This window comes from Elgaria multicarinata, chromosome 4 (assembly GCF_023053635.1).
Source record: "Elgaria multicarinata webbii isolate HBS135686 ecotype San Diego chromosome 4, rElgMul1.1.pri, whole genome shotgun sequence".
In the NCBI taxonomy this organism is placed as follows: Eukaryota; Metazoa; Chordata; class Lepidosauria; order Squamata; family Anguidae; genus Elgaria; species Elgaria multicarinata.
Window position 1 is genome coordinate 138,576,818 of NC_086174.1, and position 18,529 is coordinate 138,595,346.

Below are 18,529 nucleotides of genomic sequence, written 5' to 3' on the forward strand. Positions count from 1 at the left end.
TAAACCAATGCATTTTGATTTTTTCAATTATGGCAGGTTTTAAACGTTGATGAGCACACCGATTTGCATGAAAAATCTTAATCCCAAATGTGCTATGTATTACCAAGTTAATCAATGCAGAAGAAGAGCATTCCAGGGAAGAGTGAAACGTGGACTTGGTGTTGGCAAAATTGAGTGAAATTAGTCTACCAGAAGGATTTTGCTTTATCAAAATCCTTCTGTACCACCTGTCATCTTCAGTACCACCTGTCATTTGATGATGGTTAATCAATGATGAATTCAGTTCAATGGCAAATCTATTAGATGTGTTCCTGTAGCTCAAGTGAAATCAAATTTGGTAAATGGGGTAGAGATTCCTGGCTTTGTCAAAGAGCCCTCAAACCCTCCCATGGCTGCACTGGGTGGAAAGTCAGAGTTCAATACACAGTAGTGGCAGTAGGTAGCCCTAATTCCTCCTTGTTTGCTTATATGCTTTGTGGGGCAAACACAGGTGCACCAGTGATAGCAGTATCTGCAGAAGTGGCACCAAGATAGGATCTGGCACCAGCTTTTAGGACTTACACAATTCACCTGTGGAAATGAAGAATGGCAGTTCAATTTGTAGATAGTTTGGCTTAACGTACCTTAGAGATAATAGAACTAAATACTAATTAATTAAAACCTGCTTAAAAAACAACAACTTTTGAGAGCCAACACAATTTAGCCTGCATATTTTTTAAAAAATGCAGTTAAGTTCTTTGACATCCCGTGTACTATACGGGGCTCTGCACAAATATGTGTCAGCAAGCTGTTTTAAGCTCAAGCTCATAACTAGCATGAATACAGCATGCACTTAAAGTGTTCTAGGACTGAACGTAGTATTTTAGACAGTGAGAACTATTCAGTTACATGCCTTTTCATACTGTAAACCAGTAACCTCCTAGTGATGTACTTACAATGAAACACACAAAAGTATATTATGGCTATAATAAATCCACACCTCAAACAGATATCCCAGCAAAATATTATGGATGTTCGTGCTGAGGCAGTTAATACACTCCAGGACACACATATAGTTTTTGTATGCCATAGTATTTGCCAACACCATGGGCTACATCTGCTTGCGCAATAGACTTTTCCCATCCTCTCCTCCTCCCACAGTGCCCCCAAATTATGCTCTGGAAAGAGTCCCAACCTTCAGAGCAGATTCTGGAGGGCACAAGAAGCTGCAAGGGGTGGTGGGGAGAATCTGCATCACTGTGGATGCTATTCTGTCTGTGGACAGACATAATTTGACTTCACCCCAAATCCTTTGCAGAGTAGCACTGAACATGTTAAGTATCCCAAATTAAAAGCCTATTAAATAGTTTACTCTACCTGTGTTTGACAGAAGCTTTGTTGCTTCCAAAACCTTTTCTGTATACACCCCAGGTTCATAATTATCCATTTCAGAAGTGACAACATGAATTACTCTTGCTGCACGACCACGGATTGCACCAGCAGTGCGATCTAAGCCATCAACATCTTTTTCTTGGAGAGCAATGACACATTTGTTTACATCTTCTAGAATATGATTCTCTGGTGGTAAAAAAGAAATTGAAAGTAACATTTTGCCCTGATTATGTGTAAATCAGCCCCAGTATGTTACTTACTTGCACACACACCTTATTTGAAATATGAATAAAACTGAAATAGAATGAAATTGGTTAAGGCTATCAAAAACCAAAGTTCCTCATTGTTACCCAATAAACATGAAACACAGCAGTGAAGCATTCCAATTAATAAAAAATCCCCTTTATTTCAATTTTTCAACTAAAGATGAAGGTAAACATTAACTAAATCAAGTCTATTTTATTTTAGACTTGGGTAAGGTATCTCAAAAGTATCAGTAATGGAACTGCACGTATTAACTGCTGCAGGTATTAATTCAAGAACCTGAAGATCTTTTAAAGTCCCAGAAAGCTGATGCTCAACTTTGCATTGGCAATATTTTGTCCATGTTCCTCAGGAAACTCTGACAATTTCACGCTTTGGGTTACTCAATTTCTCAGATACTTCAATTTGGCATTCAAGGTATTAAATATTAGCACTTTATGGAAAAGTGAGATTTATACTACAAGAACGCTTTCTCCATTTTGTCATTTACGCCTCATTGTAAATTCTCACACATGTTCCTATTCTTGACATTACCCATAAATAGCAGGCCATGGGTGTGTTTTGCGGCCTGGGAAGTTCATGTTGCCCTGTCTTGCTGCCAATGGAATAAGCAATAAACCACTAGCCTGAAACCCAGAGAAACAGCTTCAGTTTTATGTATTTATTGCACTTTTAAACAGCCCAGTAACCTGTTCCATTTAATTGTCACGGCTAATAGCCATTGATAAAATCTATCTGTCATGAGAGAGGAGAATGCAGAAAAAGAGAAAGGGAGACGGAACCGTATACCCATGTGATCCCTGACAGAAAAAAAGGTTCTCCACCCCTGGCTAAAGTCTATGGTGACTCAACCAAGGTCTGCGGAATCCAGAGCAGAGGATTAGAGTTAAGCACACCATTAAAAAGGCGCTATCACTGGTGCTTTTTATGTGCTGCAAGTCCTCCACCACCCTTATTATTATCTCTAAAGTTCATGAAACAGCTGAACACTTTTTAATAGGGATAGCTTGCAGCCGAGCTGTGCCTTCTATAGTATATAATAGATAAAATACATGATTCAAAACACTGTCTTTAAGGAAAAACATGCGAATTAAAGCATGGCAGAAGCTATATCTTCTTTTAATTTATCCAAAACAATTATGACAGCAAAAAATCAAAAAAACAAAACAAAAAACAAACAGATTGGTTTCCCTATCTACAAGGGAAATATTTGTACAACAAATACAACTTTGATAGGCTTAAAACGGATACCACTAAAAGAAAGCATGATAATCCTCACCTCACCGTGGTGTGAGCACATAACAGTAGGCCAGCTACACTGTCATTTTTTTTACTTGTAATTGCTGCCTGCAATACCATCATTTATTTATTTTTATTTATTTATCGCATTTGTATCCTGCCTTTTCTCCTCCAAGAAACCGAAGGCAGTGTACAGAATCCTCTTCCTCCTCTCCATTTTATCCTCACAACAACCCTGTGAGGTAGGTTGGACTGAGAGTCTGTGACTGGCCCAAAGTCACCCAGTGGGTTTCCATGGTCGAGTGGGGCCTAGAACCTGGATCTCCCAACTCCAAGCCCAACACTTTAACCACTACACCACACTGACTACATCATCTCTTCCAATCCTGTTGTTCAACTATTTCCTTATACTCTTCATGCAAGTGATAATCAAATGCAGACTTATTCAGTCAGCCTTGTAGCTTCACGTTATTGAACATGACTGATTGTATACAACTTGTATTTCTCTTTGATCATTTTTGTCTACATCAAAGGTTATATGTCCTATTTATGATCACAACCTGAAATGGTACAGCAGCCCAAAGCCAAATGTTTGTCATAATTCCCAGTGTTTCCATTGCTAAAGCCTTTATAGCACTTGACCTGTGACCTTGAAAATAATCTTCAATGTCACTTTTTAAAAACATTTTTGACTATGCACATGTTCTTTGTCACCGTCTAAACAATTGATCTAGCATGGGCACCTGCTTTTTATATGCTAAGGCTAGTAGTTTGCTTTTTAAGCACTTTCTAGATGTTGGCTGGCCTAATACAACACAAAAAGGAATTTCCAAATAGAGTTGTAAATCTTGCTTGAGAACAGTTGATAGGGAAGCACTATTACAGGGTTGCTGCAAGGAGATGTATGTATTTGTTTATGGCAGTGCCATTGATCTTATAGTGCATGATGTCTCTAAATTTGAATTAATTGTGAGCAGGGACAAAAAAGTGCGAAGGCTGTATGGCTAAATGGATTCCAGATTAAAAGCTTCTTTTACAGCCATGGTTGACAGGAAAGTATTGCCTGGGAGTTTTTGCCTCAACAGGTTCACTGACTTCAACTGACTGGATCATATTAGAAACCATTCCTTCATTTTTAAATCTCATCTTGTAAGACAAGCTTCCTCCCTGTGGTATCAATGTGAGTGTATCTATACCTACTGTATATTGATATTGATACCTTCACTGTCCATTTGTATTTACTTCATGCATGCAATGAAACAGACCCTTGTGTTCAAAAAGCTCAATGCATAGTACATTTGTCTGTGTCTGTTACTGCAATGTTATCTTTCCTGTAGCAACAGACTAACAAGGCTATTCACAGAATTCCAAAAGATACTCCCAGTGCCACTGAAGTGTGATAAACAATAAAGCTAAATATAACAGCAGTCTTAGCAAACTGTAGTCCACTACCTGATACTGCCAGGAAGTCATCAATGGAAGTGATATCATCCACAGCGTCTGTCAGGACACGTACTTGCTTTTCCCATTGTTCTTTAAACATCTCCATATTTTCTTGAGCTAGCTTGCTTTGTGGCTTGGCAGCCAAAGCCAAAGCTGCATTAATTACCTGCAACATAAGGCAAAGTTCTCACACCGTATCTGTGAATTTACAGATTTTCTGTATTTTACATTAGTTATATTCTCTGAAACTGACAAGTGACTTCATCAGTAATGTCATTCTGGGATGGGGTTGGTGGGAACTGAGGCCAAGATGATTTGGTTAGTCCTTCAAGAGTTGATTATTTATTTATTTTATTCATTTAAAATATTTTTGGGGCACCTTTCAGGGCTGAAGCCCTCCCAAGCAGTCTTACAGCAATAAAATACATGAAAACAATTCAAATATTAGAAGTGATAAAAACGTAAAACACAGTAAAATAGCATTTTTACAAAGATATTCAATATTTGCATGAGATTTTTCATTTGCCTGGAACTTTTAAACTTATTAAGAAATGCCTGATAGATGTAATGTTTCCAGCCTTATGAACTAATCGCCAGTAAATGTGTTGATGTTTTACATCAAGATATTACAGTGACGTTTCTATACTTAACCAAAAAATAATCTATTCCAGAGCATTTTTCTTAGCTGGCAAAATAGCATATGGATTAAATATATATATTAATGTTCCCCACAAAACTGGAATATAGAATGTATGGATCAAGCTTGTAATTTACCTGAGGGCAGAGCGCTTCAAGCTGGCTTGCTGACATGTGAACTAATTTCACACCTTCTTCATTATTTGAGATAGAACAGGCCAAATTTGCAACCTGCAGATATAAAGGTAAGGCATTTTAGGAAGGTAGCTTGTTTATATAATCTAGAATCAAAAGCAACCTTGTAAGTCTGTTGTGTCTAGTCTCTTTTCATAAGGAAATCATTAGAGTTCACATACCTTTCACAGTTAGTGATAACTACTCCCAAAGCAATCAATTATGACATTGGAACACTGCTTAAAACTCACATTTATTATAACCAGTGGTAGCCTCAGGTCAAGGGCTTTCTTATTCTCTGACATATACATTACTTTGAACTAATGTACACAGTAAAATCTTTTTTCCCCACAAGAAATTCTTCTCCTTCTGACAAAGACATTGTTAATCCTCCTTTATTCAGTATCATCACAACATTAACCAGGTATTACTGAATCTCTTCTCTGGCTCTAGACCTGGGAGAAAAACCCAGTCTGTTTTTCTGGGAGAATCTGGGAGAAATTTTTCTGGGAAAATCTGGGAGAAAAACCCAGATTCAGAGCTGGTTCAATTGGGTATTCTGAACAGAACATATACATTAGCTGGAGTTGTATTAAGAGTTTCAGCCTAGAGTTTCACTTAACCATTTGGCCTCTTAAAAAACATAATCTGGTGTAAGAACATCCTCCACTCATGTGCAAGCAGTTTATGTGCATCCAAGATACATACAGCACAGAATGCATTGCTGCCAACTGGTGCAGAAAAAGACGACAACTGCTTGTTTCTAAGATTTGCTTGGAGCCTTGTGCTGCTATCTAGAGACACGTCCTTCCATTTGCTTTCTGGGAGGGTAATGAAAAGGTCACACAAAGCTATGTTATTTTTAAGTGAGAATGTTCTATATTTTGGAACTTGTTCTCAGAGGAGGGATTCGAAAATGGTTTATAGTATTAGCTGACAGGTGACTGACAGCTTGTTATTTAAAGCCTACATTTGCGCACAGAAATATGTAAAACTAGTACAAAAAGACAAGAACACTGTGTTCCATCCCACTTAGAGCAGCACAAATTTGCCTCCTTTTTAGCAAGAGTCTCCCAAAGGAAGTCAAAACTCTGGTCAGTAAGACAGGTGATCTCTTAAAGGTTTTTCGTGTCTATAAACATTCCTGCACATATTAAGGGAAAAACAATTAAAAGCATTTTAATGTATTTGTCCAAGCACCAGAGATTCTCTACTGTCGTGGGAGTCAAGTTAAAAAGGGCTTTGCTTCTCTGTTTGATGTTTTTGCTCCAGCTATGCTTGGCTTGAACTATAAAGACTTCTCACTACTTTAAGGCATCTTCTGCCATACTCTCATGCATACCTTCATGCATGTTTATCTATGCTTTCATAAGCACCATACTGACAGACTGGGTTTTTCTCCCAGGTCTAGAGCCAGAGAAGAGATTCAGTAAGCTAAGTTTTTAAGATTTTTAAAAAGCACGTTGGCTTTTTGTTAGATTCATCTTATTATAAAGGCAGATAATGTGTGTGTGTGTGTGTGTATTGTGTGTGTGTATTGGATTCATTATTTTAAAAAAGTATTGTCACATACATACCTTTGGAGTTAGCCTGCTGAATTACAGCACTCAAATTCAAAAAAGACATTCTGATTTTAGAGTTGAATATATAATGCATTTAACAAAAACATCACAATAGATGAACAAGAAGAAGCTAGAGAAAATTAAGTTTTAACATCCATATCGGAGAACCCAAATAACTGAGATAAATTGCAAATGTTAAACACAACTTACTCTACTTGCATTTTTCAAGTTTAAGAATGTACTGGCTATTTTCTTAGCCAAAATAGACCTATATGAAACACCTGGTCAATTCTATTAGCAATAGTGTAGACCAGACTCATGATCCCTGCACACTGCTTCTCTTCCCTATTCAATTGCAAATGTAGTTTATATACAAAATGAGTACAGAACCTTAAGCAGCCATGAAGACTGTAGTAGATTTAAAACTTTAAAATGGATAATGAAGCAAGAGACTGTTACCTCCCAATATATGTAGATATGCCAATGAGAGCCACAACTGAAAAGTAAAGAGTGGGCAAGTTCACACAACATGGACGGCTCACCACCATCATTTCAGGATCTCTGACAGCACTGTCCTGACACAGCACGGGTGTCCAAACTGTAGTGCTTTACAAACGTGGACGGAGTGGACCACGTTGCGGCTCTACAGACATCTGTCAAGGGAACACCTCTGTTGAAAGCAACAGATGTTGAGATGGCTCTAGTAGAATGAGCTGTCACAGGCTTTAAAAGGTCTAATTTAGAGATAGAGGAGGCAAGTTCAATTGTCTCTACAATCCAGCGTGACAGTCGCTGGCATGAAACAGGGAGTCCTTTAGAAGGCTCCCCATAGCAAACAAACAATTGATTTGTTTTCCTAAAATTCTCTGTCCTAGCCTTGTAAAAGGCAAGAGCTCTCCTTACATCAAGTGTATGTAATGAAGACTCAACAGGTGTTGTAGGATTCGGAAAAAAAGCTGGTAGAGTGATATGTTGGGACAGATGAAAGGTTGACACTACCTTAGGCAAGAAGGCGGGGTCTGTGCGTAACACAACCTTATCCTTATGAAAAATAGTGTAAGGAGCATCTATCCTGAGAGCTCTAAGCTCACTTGCACGTCTAGCCGATGTGATGGCCACTAAGAAGACAGTCTTGAATGTCAGGAGTCTAAAGTCAGATGAGGCCATGGGCTCGAAGGGCTTCCTTGTTAATGCCTGTAATACAACTAACAGACTCCATGGTGGAACGATACACTTCACTGTCGGTATCGTATTCTTAAGTCCCTTTAGGAATTTTCTGGCTGTTGGATGTGTAAAGGGTGAGAACCCATCCATGCCACAATGATAAGCCGTAATAGCAGCCAAGTGGACTCTGATGGAGGTGAGTTTGAGTCCCTGCTGAAAAAGAGTCAATAGGTAATTGAGGATCAACGACAACTGGCAAGATTCTGGTGCTTGATCGTTTTCTGAAGCAAACTTTTGGAACCTTTGCCACTTTGCTGCGTAAGACCTTCTCATTAAAGGCTTTAGTGATGCCAACAATATATGATCCACAGTTAAATTTTCTATATGAGAGGTGGAGTGGGTGCTATTCCCCACGCTGTTATCTTGAGGGTCGACAGGTTTGCGTGTCGAACCCTGCCCTGGTGTCGAGACAAAAGTGTCGGTATCGACAGGAGTCTGATGTAATTGCCGCTCGACAGTCGAAGGGCGTGGGAGAACCACGGCTGTCGAGGCCACCACGGTGTGATGAGGATGCAATCCGATCTGTCCATTTGGATCTTGGCCAGTACCTTCGTCAGCAGTGGAAATGGTGGAAAAATGTAAAGAAGATTTCCTTTCCAAGTTCTGGTGAAAGCGTCTCCTAGAGAATGCTTTCCTCGTCCTGCTCTGCTGCAGAACTTGGAACAAGCTGCGTTTTCTTCGGTAGCGAAGATATCGACAGCAGGGCGGCCCCAGTACCGAAAGAGATCGTTCCTGACTTCGGTATCGAGCTCCCATTCGTGGTCGACATGGAAAGACCTGCTGAGGCAATCCGCAATGGTGTTCTCCTTTCCCGCTACATGGATTGCAGTCAGGTGAGTCTTTCTCTTTATGCACCAGTTCCAAATTCTGAGTGCCGATCGGTTCAAAGGGTGTGATCTTGTTCCACCCTGCCTGTTGATGTACGCCACTACAGTGGTGTTGTCCGTCGCGATCAGGACATTTCGGCCTTCGATGATTTGTCCGAAGGTCTTTATTGCATTCTCCACCGCTAAAAGTTCTAAGTGGTTGATGTGATATTCCCTCTGTGAAGGAGGCCAGCGGCCCTGAGCAGTGAAGGAGTCGCAGTGTGCTCCCCATCCGGTCAGGGAGGCATCCGTCGTGACCATTACCGAAGGGCTTTCTTGTTGGAAAGGAACCCCTTCTAGGAGAGTCGCCATCGAAAACCACCATTTCAGAGATGCTCTCACTTGCTTCGGGATCGACAGGTAGGTTCGTCGGGCATCGTGTCGAAGATCGAACGTCCTTAGAAACCAGGCCTGCAATATTCTTATTCTGAGTCTCGCAAACCTGATGACTGCGGTGGTCGCTGCCATTAAGCCTAATAGCCTCTGAATCGTCCATGCCGAAACCTTTCGACAGCTTTCGGTAGCGATGGCTAAATCTTGAAGAGTGTTCGCTCTGGTCGAGGGCAAGTACACTCTCCCGTCTCAAGACGATAGGGTTACCCCTATAAAGTCCAGTCTCTGATGTGGGGTCAAGATGGATTTCTCCTCGTTGACCCATAGACCCAACGAGTCCAACAGGTTGAGGGTGGTTGAAATGTCTTTCTGGAGCGTGCAGCAGTTGTCCGCTACTAGAAGCCAATCGTCTAGGTACGGATATATGTAAATCCCTTTCTGTCTTAGATGGGCGCACACCACCGCCATCACCTTTGTGAAGACACTCGGTGCCGTGGCAAGTCCGAAGGGAAGAACGGTAAATTGGAATTGGGACGCCCCGATCGAAAACCGTAGGTAAGCTTGATGCGACTTCCTGATGGAGATATGGAAGTACGCGTCCTTCAGATCCACCACAGCGAACCAAACCCCTTTGTGCAGGAGCTGCAGGATAGAAGTGACCGTAGTCATACGGAACTTCCTCGGGGTAATATATTTGTTTAATTGCCTTAAGTCCATGATCGGTCGAAGACCTCCATCCTTCTTTGGGACCGTGAAGTAGCGGGAGAAAAACCCCTGGTTGAATTCCTCTGCGGGTACGGGAGAGATAGCTCCCTTCGATAGCAGGGTCTGTACCTCGAAAAGCAGAGGAGGGGAAGGCGCTGTTACCTTCACTCCCGAAGAAGGAGGGAGAGCATTGAGCTCAATGGCATACCCCGAGTTGATGATAGTGAGCACCCAGGAGTCTGATGTTATTGACTCCCATTGATGGTAATATGGTGCTAGACGGTTCGCAAAGGGAGGTGGATCTGGGACAGAGGAGTCAAACCCGCTGTTTTTTGTTGAAGTCGGGCTGACGCGTGTCCTGTTGGAATCGGCTTTGGTAAGGCCGCTTTCATTGAAGTTGATGTTGCTGTCTCGCCTGGGTCTGGTATTGTGGACGCTGTTGATGCTGTTGCTGTAGAGCGGGTGGCCTAGACCAACGCCTTGGTTTATACTGAGGAGGTGGAGGGGCGAAACCCATGTTCTTCGCTGTAGTACGGGCTTTGTATATAGTATCCAGTGTCTCATCAATTTTTGAGTTGAACAAGCCCTCGCCATCGAAGGGCATGTTTTCTATTCTGGCCTTGGTTTCAGAAGTTAGGTTTGCCGATCTTAGCCAGGCGTGCCTCCTTAACGCCACTGCCCCCATCATATTTTTGGAGTGGCAGTCGACCTGGTGCCTAGCAGTGGATAGCTGTTGCTTCGCTATTGCTGACGCCTCCGTTTGGAAGACCCGAGCCAACTCTCTCTTGTCCTCTGGGAGATAGTCAAATAGTGACCCCACTTTCTCCCAGAGGAAGAGTTGGTATCGGGCCATGGTCGCCTGGTATGTCGAGGCCCTGATGCCGAGGGATGCAGAAGAATAGATCTTCCTGCCAGCAATGTCCAATTTCCTGCCCTCTTTGTCTACCGGGGCGGAATGAGGCTTTTGAGACTGGCCCTGAGCCGACTCCACAACAATGGAGTTAGGTTTAGGATGCTGCGTGAGGAAGACAGCATCTTCTTCTTGAATACGGTACAAAGTTTCCAGTCTTCTGGATGAGGTTTGCGTCGATGCTGAAATCTTCCAGGAAAGTTGCGCTGTCTGCTTTAGGGCAGGGGGAAGAGGAATGGCGACTGCCGCAGTACTCTTCGTTTGGAAAACATCGTAGATAGGGTCATCGACCTGCTCGTCGGGTTGTTGTATCTGCAAACCAAGCGCTTAGGCCATTCTTCGCATATGTTCCGAAAATCTCCCCATGTCATCAGAGGGTGAAGCAGGGTCTTGGGGATGCAGGGCATCCTCTGGCGACGGTACCGAAGGAGTAACCGACACTCTAGAGTCGGTATCTGACAGATAATCGTTTTCGGGAGATGACACAGTAACGATTTGCAGTTGCTGTTCCTCCAATTGCTCTTGATGGGGTGGTGCCATAGCGGTAGCTGTCGGTACCGTAGAGGTGCTACGGTGAGTAAGCACAGGCGAAGGGTGGTGGGATGGCGGTGCTAGTGGGATGTGAAGGACCCGCGAATTGGGAGGAGGCTGAGCATAGTAAGCCTCCAGCGCGTATTGGTAATCCCGGTCTTGTGGGAAGTACCTCTGTGGTTGATAATAATCCCAATCGTAGTATTCATGTCTGGGCTGACATTCGGAGTATTGGGACGTTCTATCCCACTCATGTCTTGGCCTTTCTACGGCTGCTGGTCTGGGAGATGGCTGTACCCAAGGAATAGGTTCCTCTATTTCCAGCGCTTGTGGTGGATCCCGTAGCGACGCTACCGAGGCCGAGTCCCTGATTTCTCCCTCTGAAAGGCTCTGCAGCCGCCTCGATACCGAGGTCAATTCAGATGTTGGCCTCGACTGAGGCCTCGGTACCGAGGCCGTTGGCGGTACCGAAGAAGCAATTGGTTGAGCCTGAACAGGCTTAGCAGGTCGGGGAGACCTTTTTGAGTGCTTTTCTCCATTCCTCTTCTTTTTCTTTTCGATTTCCGAAGAAGATTTGGGAGTCCGGGCCTTTTTGGTGAGCTTTCTGGCCGCGGAACTCGCCAATGACCGCCCAGGCGTTAGGGGTATCTGTGCCCTATTGTTCGCACTGGATATATTGCACTCTTTGGTGCTGCGGTCTGGAACGGGCTTACTCGGTGCCGTTTTCTCCATCTGAGTTGGCTTAGGAATTATCGTGTCCGTGACTCTGAGAGCTTTTTCCCAGAGGATCGCACGCAAATGGTCTGACTTGTTCTTCCTTGTTTGCTTAGTGAAGGCCATACAATGATGGCAGGCTTCCACCTTGTGACTCTCGCCTAAACACAGAACGCACAAAGAATGTCCGTTGGTAGGGGGAAGTTTAGCCCCACACCTAACGCATTTTCAGAATGGCGCCTTTACTGCCATGCAGTTTGGGCCACTGCGACTAAAAGTCGCTGAGGAAAACTAGCAACAAATATATATATATATATATATATATATTTTAGAACAAGGATAACAAGAGAGAGAGAGGATATTAGAGAGAGATTGAAAAGTATTGAAAAGGAGAATATTAGAGAAAAAACACTAGAGGTTGGTTCTACAAGTCTAAGCACAATGGCGGACGACGAAGAACTGAGGTAAGGGCGGGAACCCCATGGACATGCGCGGTAGCGTGGGGGAGGGGTTCCCGCCAAAAACGTTCCACTCAGCTATAGTAGGTTCCGGTTCGGTCTCTGCACAGGCACAAAGCCCATATGTGTGATGCATAGAGACCACGAAGAAGAACTGGATGACACCATGTGTGTGCGCACTCGTGCCCCTCTGGTCACTTAGCACTTTATAGAAAATCCAGCCTCCCGACAAGAAGCTGACTATCCTTGCTATGTATTGCTTGGCTTTGGAACAGTAAACTTTGAACATTTTTGGCGAGGGACAAAGATTACCAAATTTGTACAATTTAAGTTTGGCTAAAGAGCCAAAACATGAACTCCATATACAATTCTATGAAATAGGTTGGAACACTGACAGCAGGTAGGAAGGAACACTGACAGCAACCAAGGACTGTTATGCATGGAAGTGACTGATATGCCCTTCAATAATAATTTAGTTAATTCAGAAGGAATGCTTCTTATAGTAGAGACAGAACAAATTAATTTTTAATGCAGATAAAAGAATGCTCTTATTGCCAACTTTGTAACCTATCTCCAGGAATCTGTCCATTACATATTAAGAGGCAGGGATGACCTCAGGCTGCCTACTGATGCTGCCAGCATTTGAATGAACAAGTTTCTATTTACCCTCAAGTGACAATCCTGCCAGATATAATAGTAACAAATGCATGCATACAACTACTTCCCCTACAACGCTTTGCCACAATTTGAGCTAATGTGCTGGTAACAGAAATGTAAGAGCTGGGTAGTCTTCTAGAAGGCTGTCCATTCCAAATGTGGATCAAGTCTTTACATTTTGCTTTGAAATTCATTAACAATGACACTGGAGTAAGAAATTAGGTTGATATCTCAAGTGAGGCATTCTTAACTCTGTAAGTTTACTTGCAGAAACCAAGTATAGGGTTTAAGTTTTTTGAGCAAGCATGTGAGCTTTTGGGTTTGTTGTTCGAATCTTCAGCACTTCACGATTACTGCTTAAGTCACCTTTCTTCCAATGAATCATGAAAATAAACTGTGGAAGAGTGCTGAGTTTTCGCCATTACTCCCAACTGTGTTGATCTGCAAGACTTAACGCTATATAAAATGCTTTAGATGCCAAACTATGGTAGCTGATCAATTAAGACAAATCTACTTTGTTAATTTCAAGTCTATATTATTGGGGGGGGGGAGGAACCTGTGGGGAAAGGGCAGATTATCAAAAAGAAGCTTTAGATAAGTTAACTAACATTATTTTTCAAGAGTTAGGCTTCTATAATTAGCACCTTTAAAGATAAATATCTGGAACAAGTTAAACAAGGTAGATATGTAGAACAAATGTATGCCCACACATGAGGCTGTATTAATTTAAGAAACACCCCCCCTGAGAATCCCAAATTGTTTTGAACAGATTTGCAATAATTTCTGAAGTTAACAGGTACTTGTTAACTTAGTACATCTCTAAACATTCTACTCTGCAATTACAGGAAGTTTTAGGCTGCATGCTAATATGCTGTGCTTTTTGTATGATGGAATTCTATAGTGTTTCTATTATTCAGTTACACTATTGACATCTCAACCACACATGTTAATGATCTTCACTGAAAAAGCATTGTGAGAGCTGATGTTGGATGAGTTTTGTCTGTGGTGACTGATTGGCGAAAGTTCATTTAAAAATGCAAGACAACACTTGATACTACAATGTGTTATAAATATGCATGTGTTAAGCAGTCTTTAAGCCTGACAAAGTTCTAGCTTTAAACTTATAGCTTCCCTGGGCAAGAATTCCATACTGGTATAAAGCCTTTTTACACTTGTGTTAGAAGCAGCACGTGGCATTGATAAGCCCATCTGAAATCATACATTACTGGAAACAACATGCAGAAATGAAATTGTGATATTCTGGCTTCTATGTTTTCCATTGCTATGAATCAAGTGACAATTCTACAGCCATTTCTAATGTAATTGTTCTGGTCCACAAACACAAACCTGTGGAATTTTCCATTATATGGTGCTTACTAGGGGTTTTATGTTCAGTACTTATGCTGTCATGTTTCCAAACTTCTCTTCACAACTTGTCAACAAGAATTTAAAAAACAACAATTTAAAATATACAGCACAACCAACTGGAAAAGGCTTCTACGCATTTAATGCTTTTCCAAGGACACAACCCGAAGTAAAACCAGATTTTAAGAAATCATCAGCCTAGAAAAGAAAAGCAAGCTTCCGGAAACAGAAGGTAAGATTAGAAAGATGCACCAAGATGATGAATAAAAGTGAAACAAAAGGCAATTGCACCTTGTTCGTGTCTCCTTAGAAGCGTAGGGCAAGAAATTGAACCACAGAAGAGAAGAACAAATTGCATGAGCAACATATACTTTTGGATGAAGAAAAGCAACATAAGTTGCTTGAAAATATCTATGTGACATTGTAATCTTCTGCACTGGATACTTAACACTTGCTTTGTCACCGACAACAAAATGGCTTCTATACTACAGCTTCGCTTTTAACCAAATGCTTCCATTTGCTATTTTTTCCTGCATGCATAAGGCAACTATTTTGACTACCAGTGACATGAGAACTGCTGCAGACATGCCAGACATTGATGTTGTATAAGTGGGAAGATTTTTTTAAAGTGTCACTAAGAGATTACTTTTTGCTTCTTTGCTTCCCCAAAGACTTTTCTAATTTATTTTTCTATTCTGAACAGTAACATAAGATCATGGGGGAAGGGGGGAGAGAGAATGAATGAACCAACCTGGGGTCATACAATGAAACTAGTTCGCAGCAGGCTCAGGATAAACAATACTTTACGCAAGGCATAACTTGCTTCTCACATAGTAGCACACTACCCAAATGTAATTATCACGCTACCTCAATCAACTTGTTGGCATGTTCACGGAAAACCTGTGCATATTCCTTAACTTCTTTCTCATTCCCATTCTTGGCAGCTTCAATCAAAACTAGAAGTGGCACGTTTGTTTCCAGAAAGGAATCTGAAACATGGTCCATAACAGCTTTGCGGAGCTAAGAATAGAGATAAAAACAATGTTAGTCTTTCATCAAAGTAAACTGCTTTTTGTTTTTACCTTTGTATTAATAAAAGTCAATCAATTTACTTTGCCAGTGATCCTTCTAAGTAAACACAAATACTCCCACACATTTAGCAATACATAATTATCCTGGGTTTGCTTTTGTATGTTTTGTGGTTTTAAATTGTATGTTTTTGTGATTTTAAATTTTTGTATATTGTTTTTAAGTGTTTTTATCCTACGTAAACTGCCCAGAGAGCCTCGGCTATGGGGCGGTATACAAATGTAAATAATAATAATAAGCCCTTCATTTCAAAACAAATAGATATTGCCGATGCAAACTCCTAGAACTGGCCTATTGCTATGTATCAATGACAGCTGCCTGCAATTATGGACTCTCCTTGGGGTATGGGTACCAGGACTGTCATGCTGAGTGCTTGCACTTCAAAATTTATCGTAACACTATTGGAACTGGTTCACTGAATGCCTTTTGTTACCTATTAGCACTTGGAAAACACATTCAAATATCGATCCTGGCAGACTTTCTAGAATAATATATTCATAATCAAATCCTACAGATACAGATCAACCCACATAATCTGGTTGATAATTAACTTTCTTTGCAATTAGCAATACATCCCACCACAAGAAATAAGCATAGATTTAGAAAGCTTTTCTACATCTGTCAATGATCAGGGTTGGCCACCTGAGGGCTCTTAGATGGCTGGATTGAACTTCTAAAACTATTTTACCTGTCTCTTAGCAGCTCTAACAAGCTTAAATTCAAGGGAGTAGAAAGTTCTATCAAGTTTCACTTCTCAGCAAAAGAAAAGTTATCAAAAGCTGGGTGACACATTTGCTACCTCTGAAAAGGGAATGTAATGCTGTAGCCATCTCAGAGTTCACTTGTTCAATTAATACTGGGTGGGGTGCTGGGTATGGTCACCTGTGAAAGGGAGTATACCAATTCATCATCCCTTATCTTTTTAATGAGATTAGATGGGTATAAAAGCAGTTTTGAGCTGCTGCCTTGATACGTTGAACTTTCCTTGTACCAAGGGACAGAGAAGCAAAAGTCCCTTCACTAATACCCTCTTGATATTCTCTCTTCCCAACAAGACCATCCCTGTTGGCATTGGCTTCATCAAGTTGGCGTTTGTTGCTGGGGAGAGGGATAGGAAAGAGGAACAATCATTCCCCCCACCCTCCAATTAAGCCTAAACACAACTGCACCTCAGGATTCTGTGAAGATACTGCCACTCCCAAGGCCAGCTTGCCCATCCTAACTGAATCCAAGTGTTTAGTTTTCCATTACAATGACAGAACTGTAGGACTGCTGGAATCAGGCCAACTTGATAAACAGAATGATAAATAGAATGTGTAACAATCTGCATGAGCATTTTATACATATTTAATACTGTACCTGTCTACGCAAATCCCTTGTCTTTTTTGTCATTTTGTCTATTGCAGAGTTTAGAGCATCACTTCTTTCTTTGCGTCCAGCCTAAAACAAGGAGAACAAACGAAGTCAGATCAACATATTGTACACATTGTAATGGCTTTGATTCAAAGCCTGTAAACACTTAGACTTTTCCCTTGATTTCAGTGTTTGGGCAAACTGTAGTCAGCAGAGAACACCTGGTGTGTAAGCTCAGCTCCCTTGCACAGTCAGTGAGCCCCTGAGTAAGACTGAATATTTATATCAATTGATCTAGACTTCATTTCAGACTGTATTTTCTTTATTTACAGTATTTTAAACCACCGAATAACTGAAGTTCATTAAAATATAAAATACAAACATTAAAACAATAAATAAAAACAGCCCCAAATAAAGCCAGGCTAAAACCAGGAGCAAAGAAGAAAACAATCTCAGCACATAAAACCAAATTAACACCAAAGGTCGAACAAAATATTAAAAAGCACTAAAACAGTTTTTAAAATGCCTGGGAGAATAAAAAGGTCTTCGCCTGGTGCTGGAAATGCAGGTGTTGGGAGAGCCTTTCTGGGAAAGGTGTTCCACAACCAGGGTAACACCAACAAAAAGGCCCTCTCCTTAGTAATTACCTGCCTCACCTCATTTGGTGGGGGCACCCAGAGGAAGGTCTCTGAAGATTATTTTAAGGTCTGGGCAGGTACATATGGGAGGAGACAATCATTCTGGTAATCTGACCCTAAAGCATTTAGGGCTTTAAAAGTTACCAGCACTTGTGTCTGGAATCAGAATTCTATAGTCATTTGTATCAAATGAGATATTTTGCTTCTTTAATCAGCAAGCTACACTGGGTTTCAAAAGTTTCAGTACTTGCTTATTCTTACAATGCCAGGAATACAAGAAGAGCCAGGGCTGACTCCAGGTTTGAAGGGCCTTTTGGCAAAGGGCACTCTGCTGGGCCCCCTGGTAGGTTTACCTGGTGGCAGTGGGCAGTTTTGGGGACCAGTAAGGTTCTGATAATTGCCAGGCAGCTGGATCTAATGGCTATTTTAATTTATCACAATGCCCTGGAATACTGCTAGATTGGGGTCATTTTGTGGGGTGGCTAAAATGGTGGCTAAAGGGCCAAGCCAGCAGGGGGGTGGTGGTCATGGCAGATATCAATAGGTTCTGCCAGGATGCTGAGACCCATGCAGTGGTCCCAGAATGCCTGGTGTTGATTATTATTATTATTATTTATTTATATAGCACCATCAGTCTTGCCTAAAAACAAATGCATTTACATACAGTAGAGTGCTTGAAAGAGGTTAATTTTGTACCAGAATACCTTAAATCTAACTCAAACTATAGTTAATCAGGGTGAACTGCGACAGCACAGCAGAGAAGCTAAGCTTTAAAAGGAAAAGGCAACGCAGGAAGTCTTCATAATGAAGCAGTAAAGCTTAGGTGAAGCGAAGCTGTAGAACCAGCTGTAAATGTGCAGTGCAATACTATGCACGATTATATTCAAATGGTCAGCAAAGACTCTTCTCCAAGTACCTTTGGTATGTTACGTGTCAACAAGAGAAAGAGCCACCCTGACTATGAAATAGTCTCCCCACTGATGTGCAGTTGGGCCAG

General features: G+C 41.4%; 1 protein-coding gene across 2 annotated transcripts in view; it reads right to left on the reverse strand.

Moving 5' to 3' along the window:
* The window catches only part of CTNNA1 (catenin alpha 1), an 82,252-nt gene that overhangs the window by 18,778 nt on the left and 44,945 nt on the right, over positions 1 to 18,529 (reverse strand). For both annotated transcript variants that reach the window (XM_063125257.1, XM_063125258.1), the window contains exons 8-12: positions 16,901 to 16,981; positions 15,320 to 15,472; positions 5,092 to 5,184; positions 4,327 to 4,483; positions 1,357 to 1,557 (exon numbers count right to left, since the gene is read on the reverse strand). In XM_063125257.1, the coding sequence (XP_062981327.1) occupies positions 1,357 to 1,557; positions 4,327 to 4,483; positions 5,092 to 5,184; positions 15,320 to 15,472; positions 16,901 to 16,981 (685 nt within the window). The remainder of the gene's footprint in view (positions 1 to 1,356; positions 1,558 to 4,326; positions 4,484 to 5,091; positions 5,185 to 15,319; positions 15,473 to 16,900; positions 16,982 to 18,529) is intronic.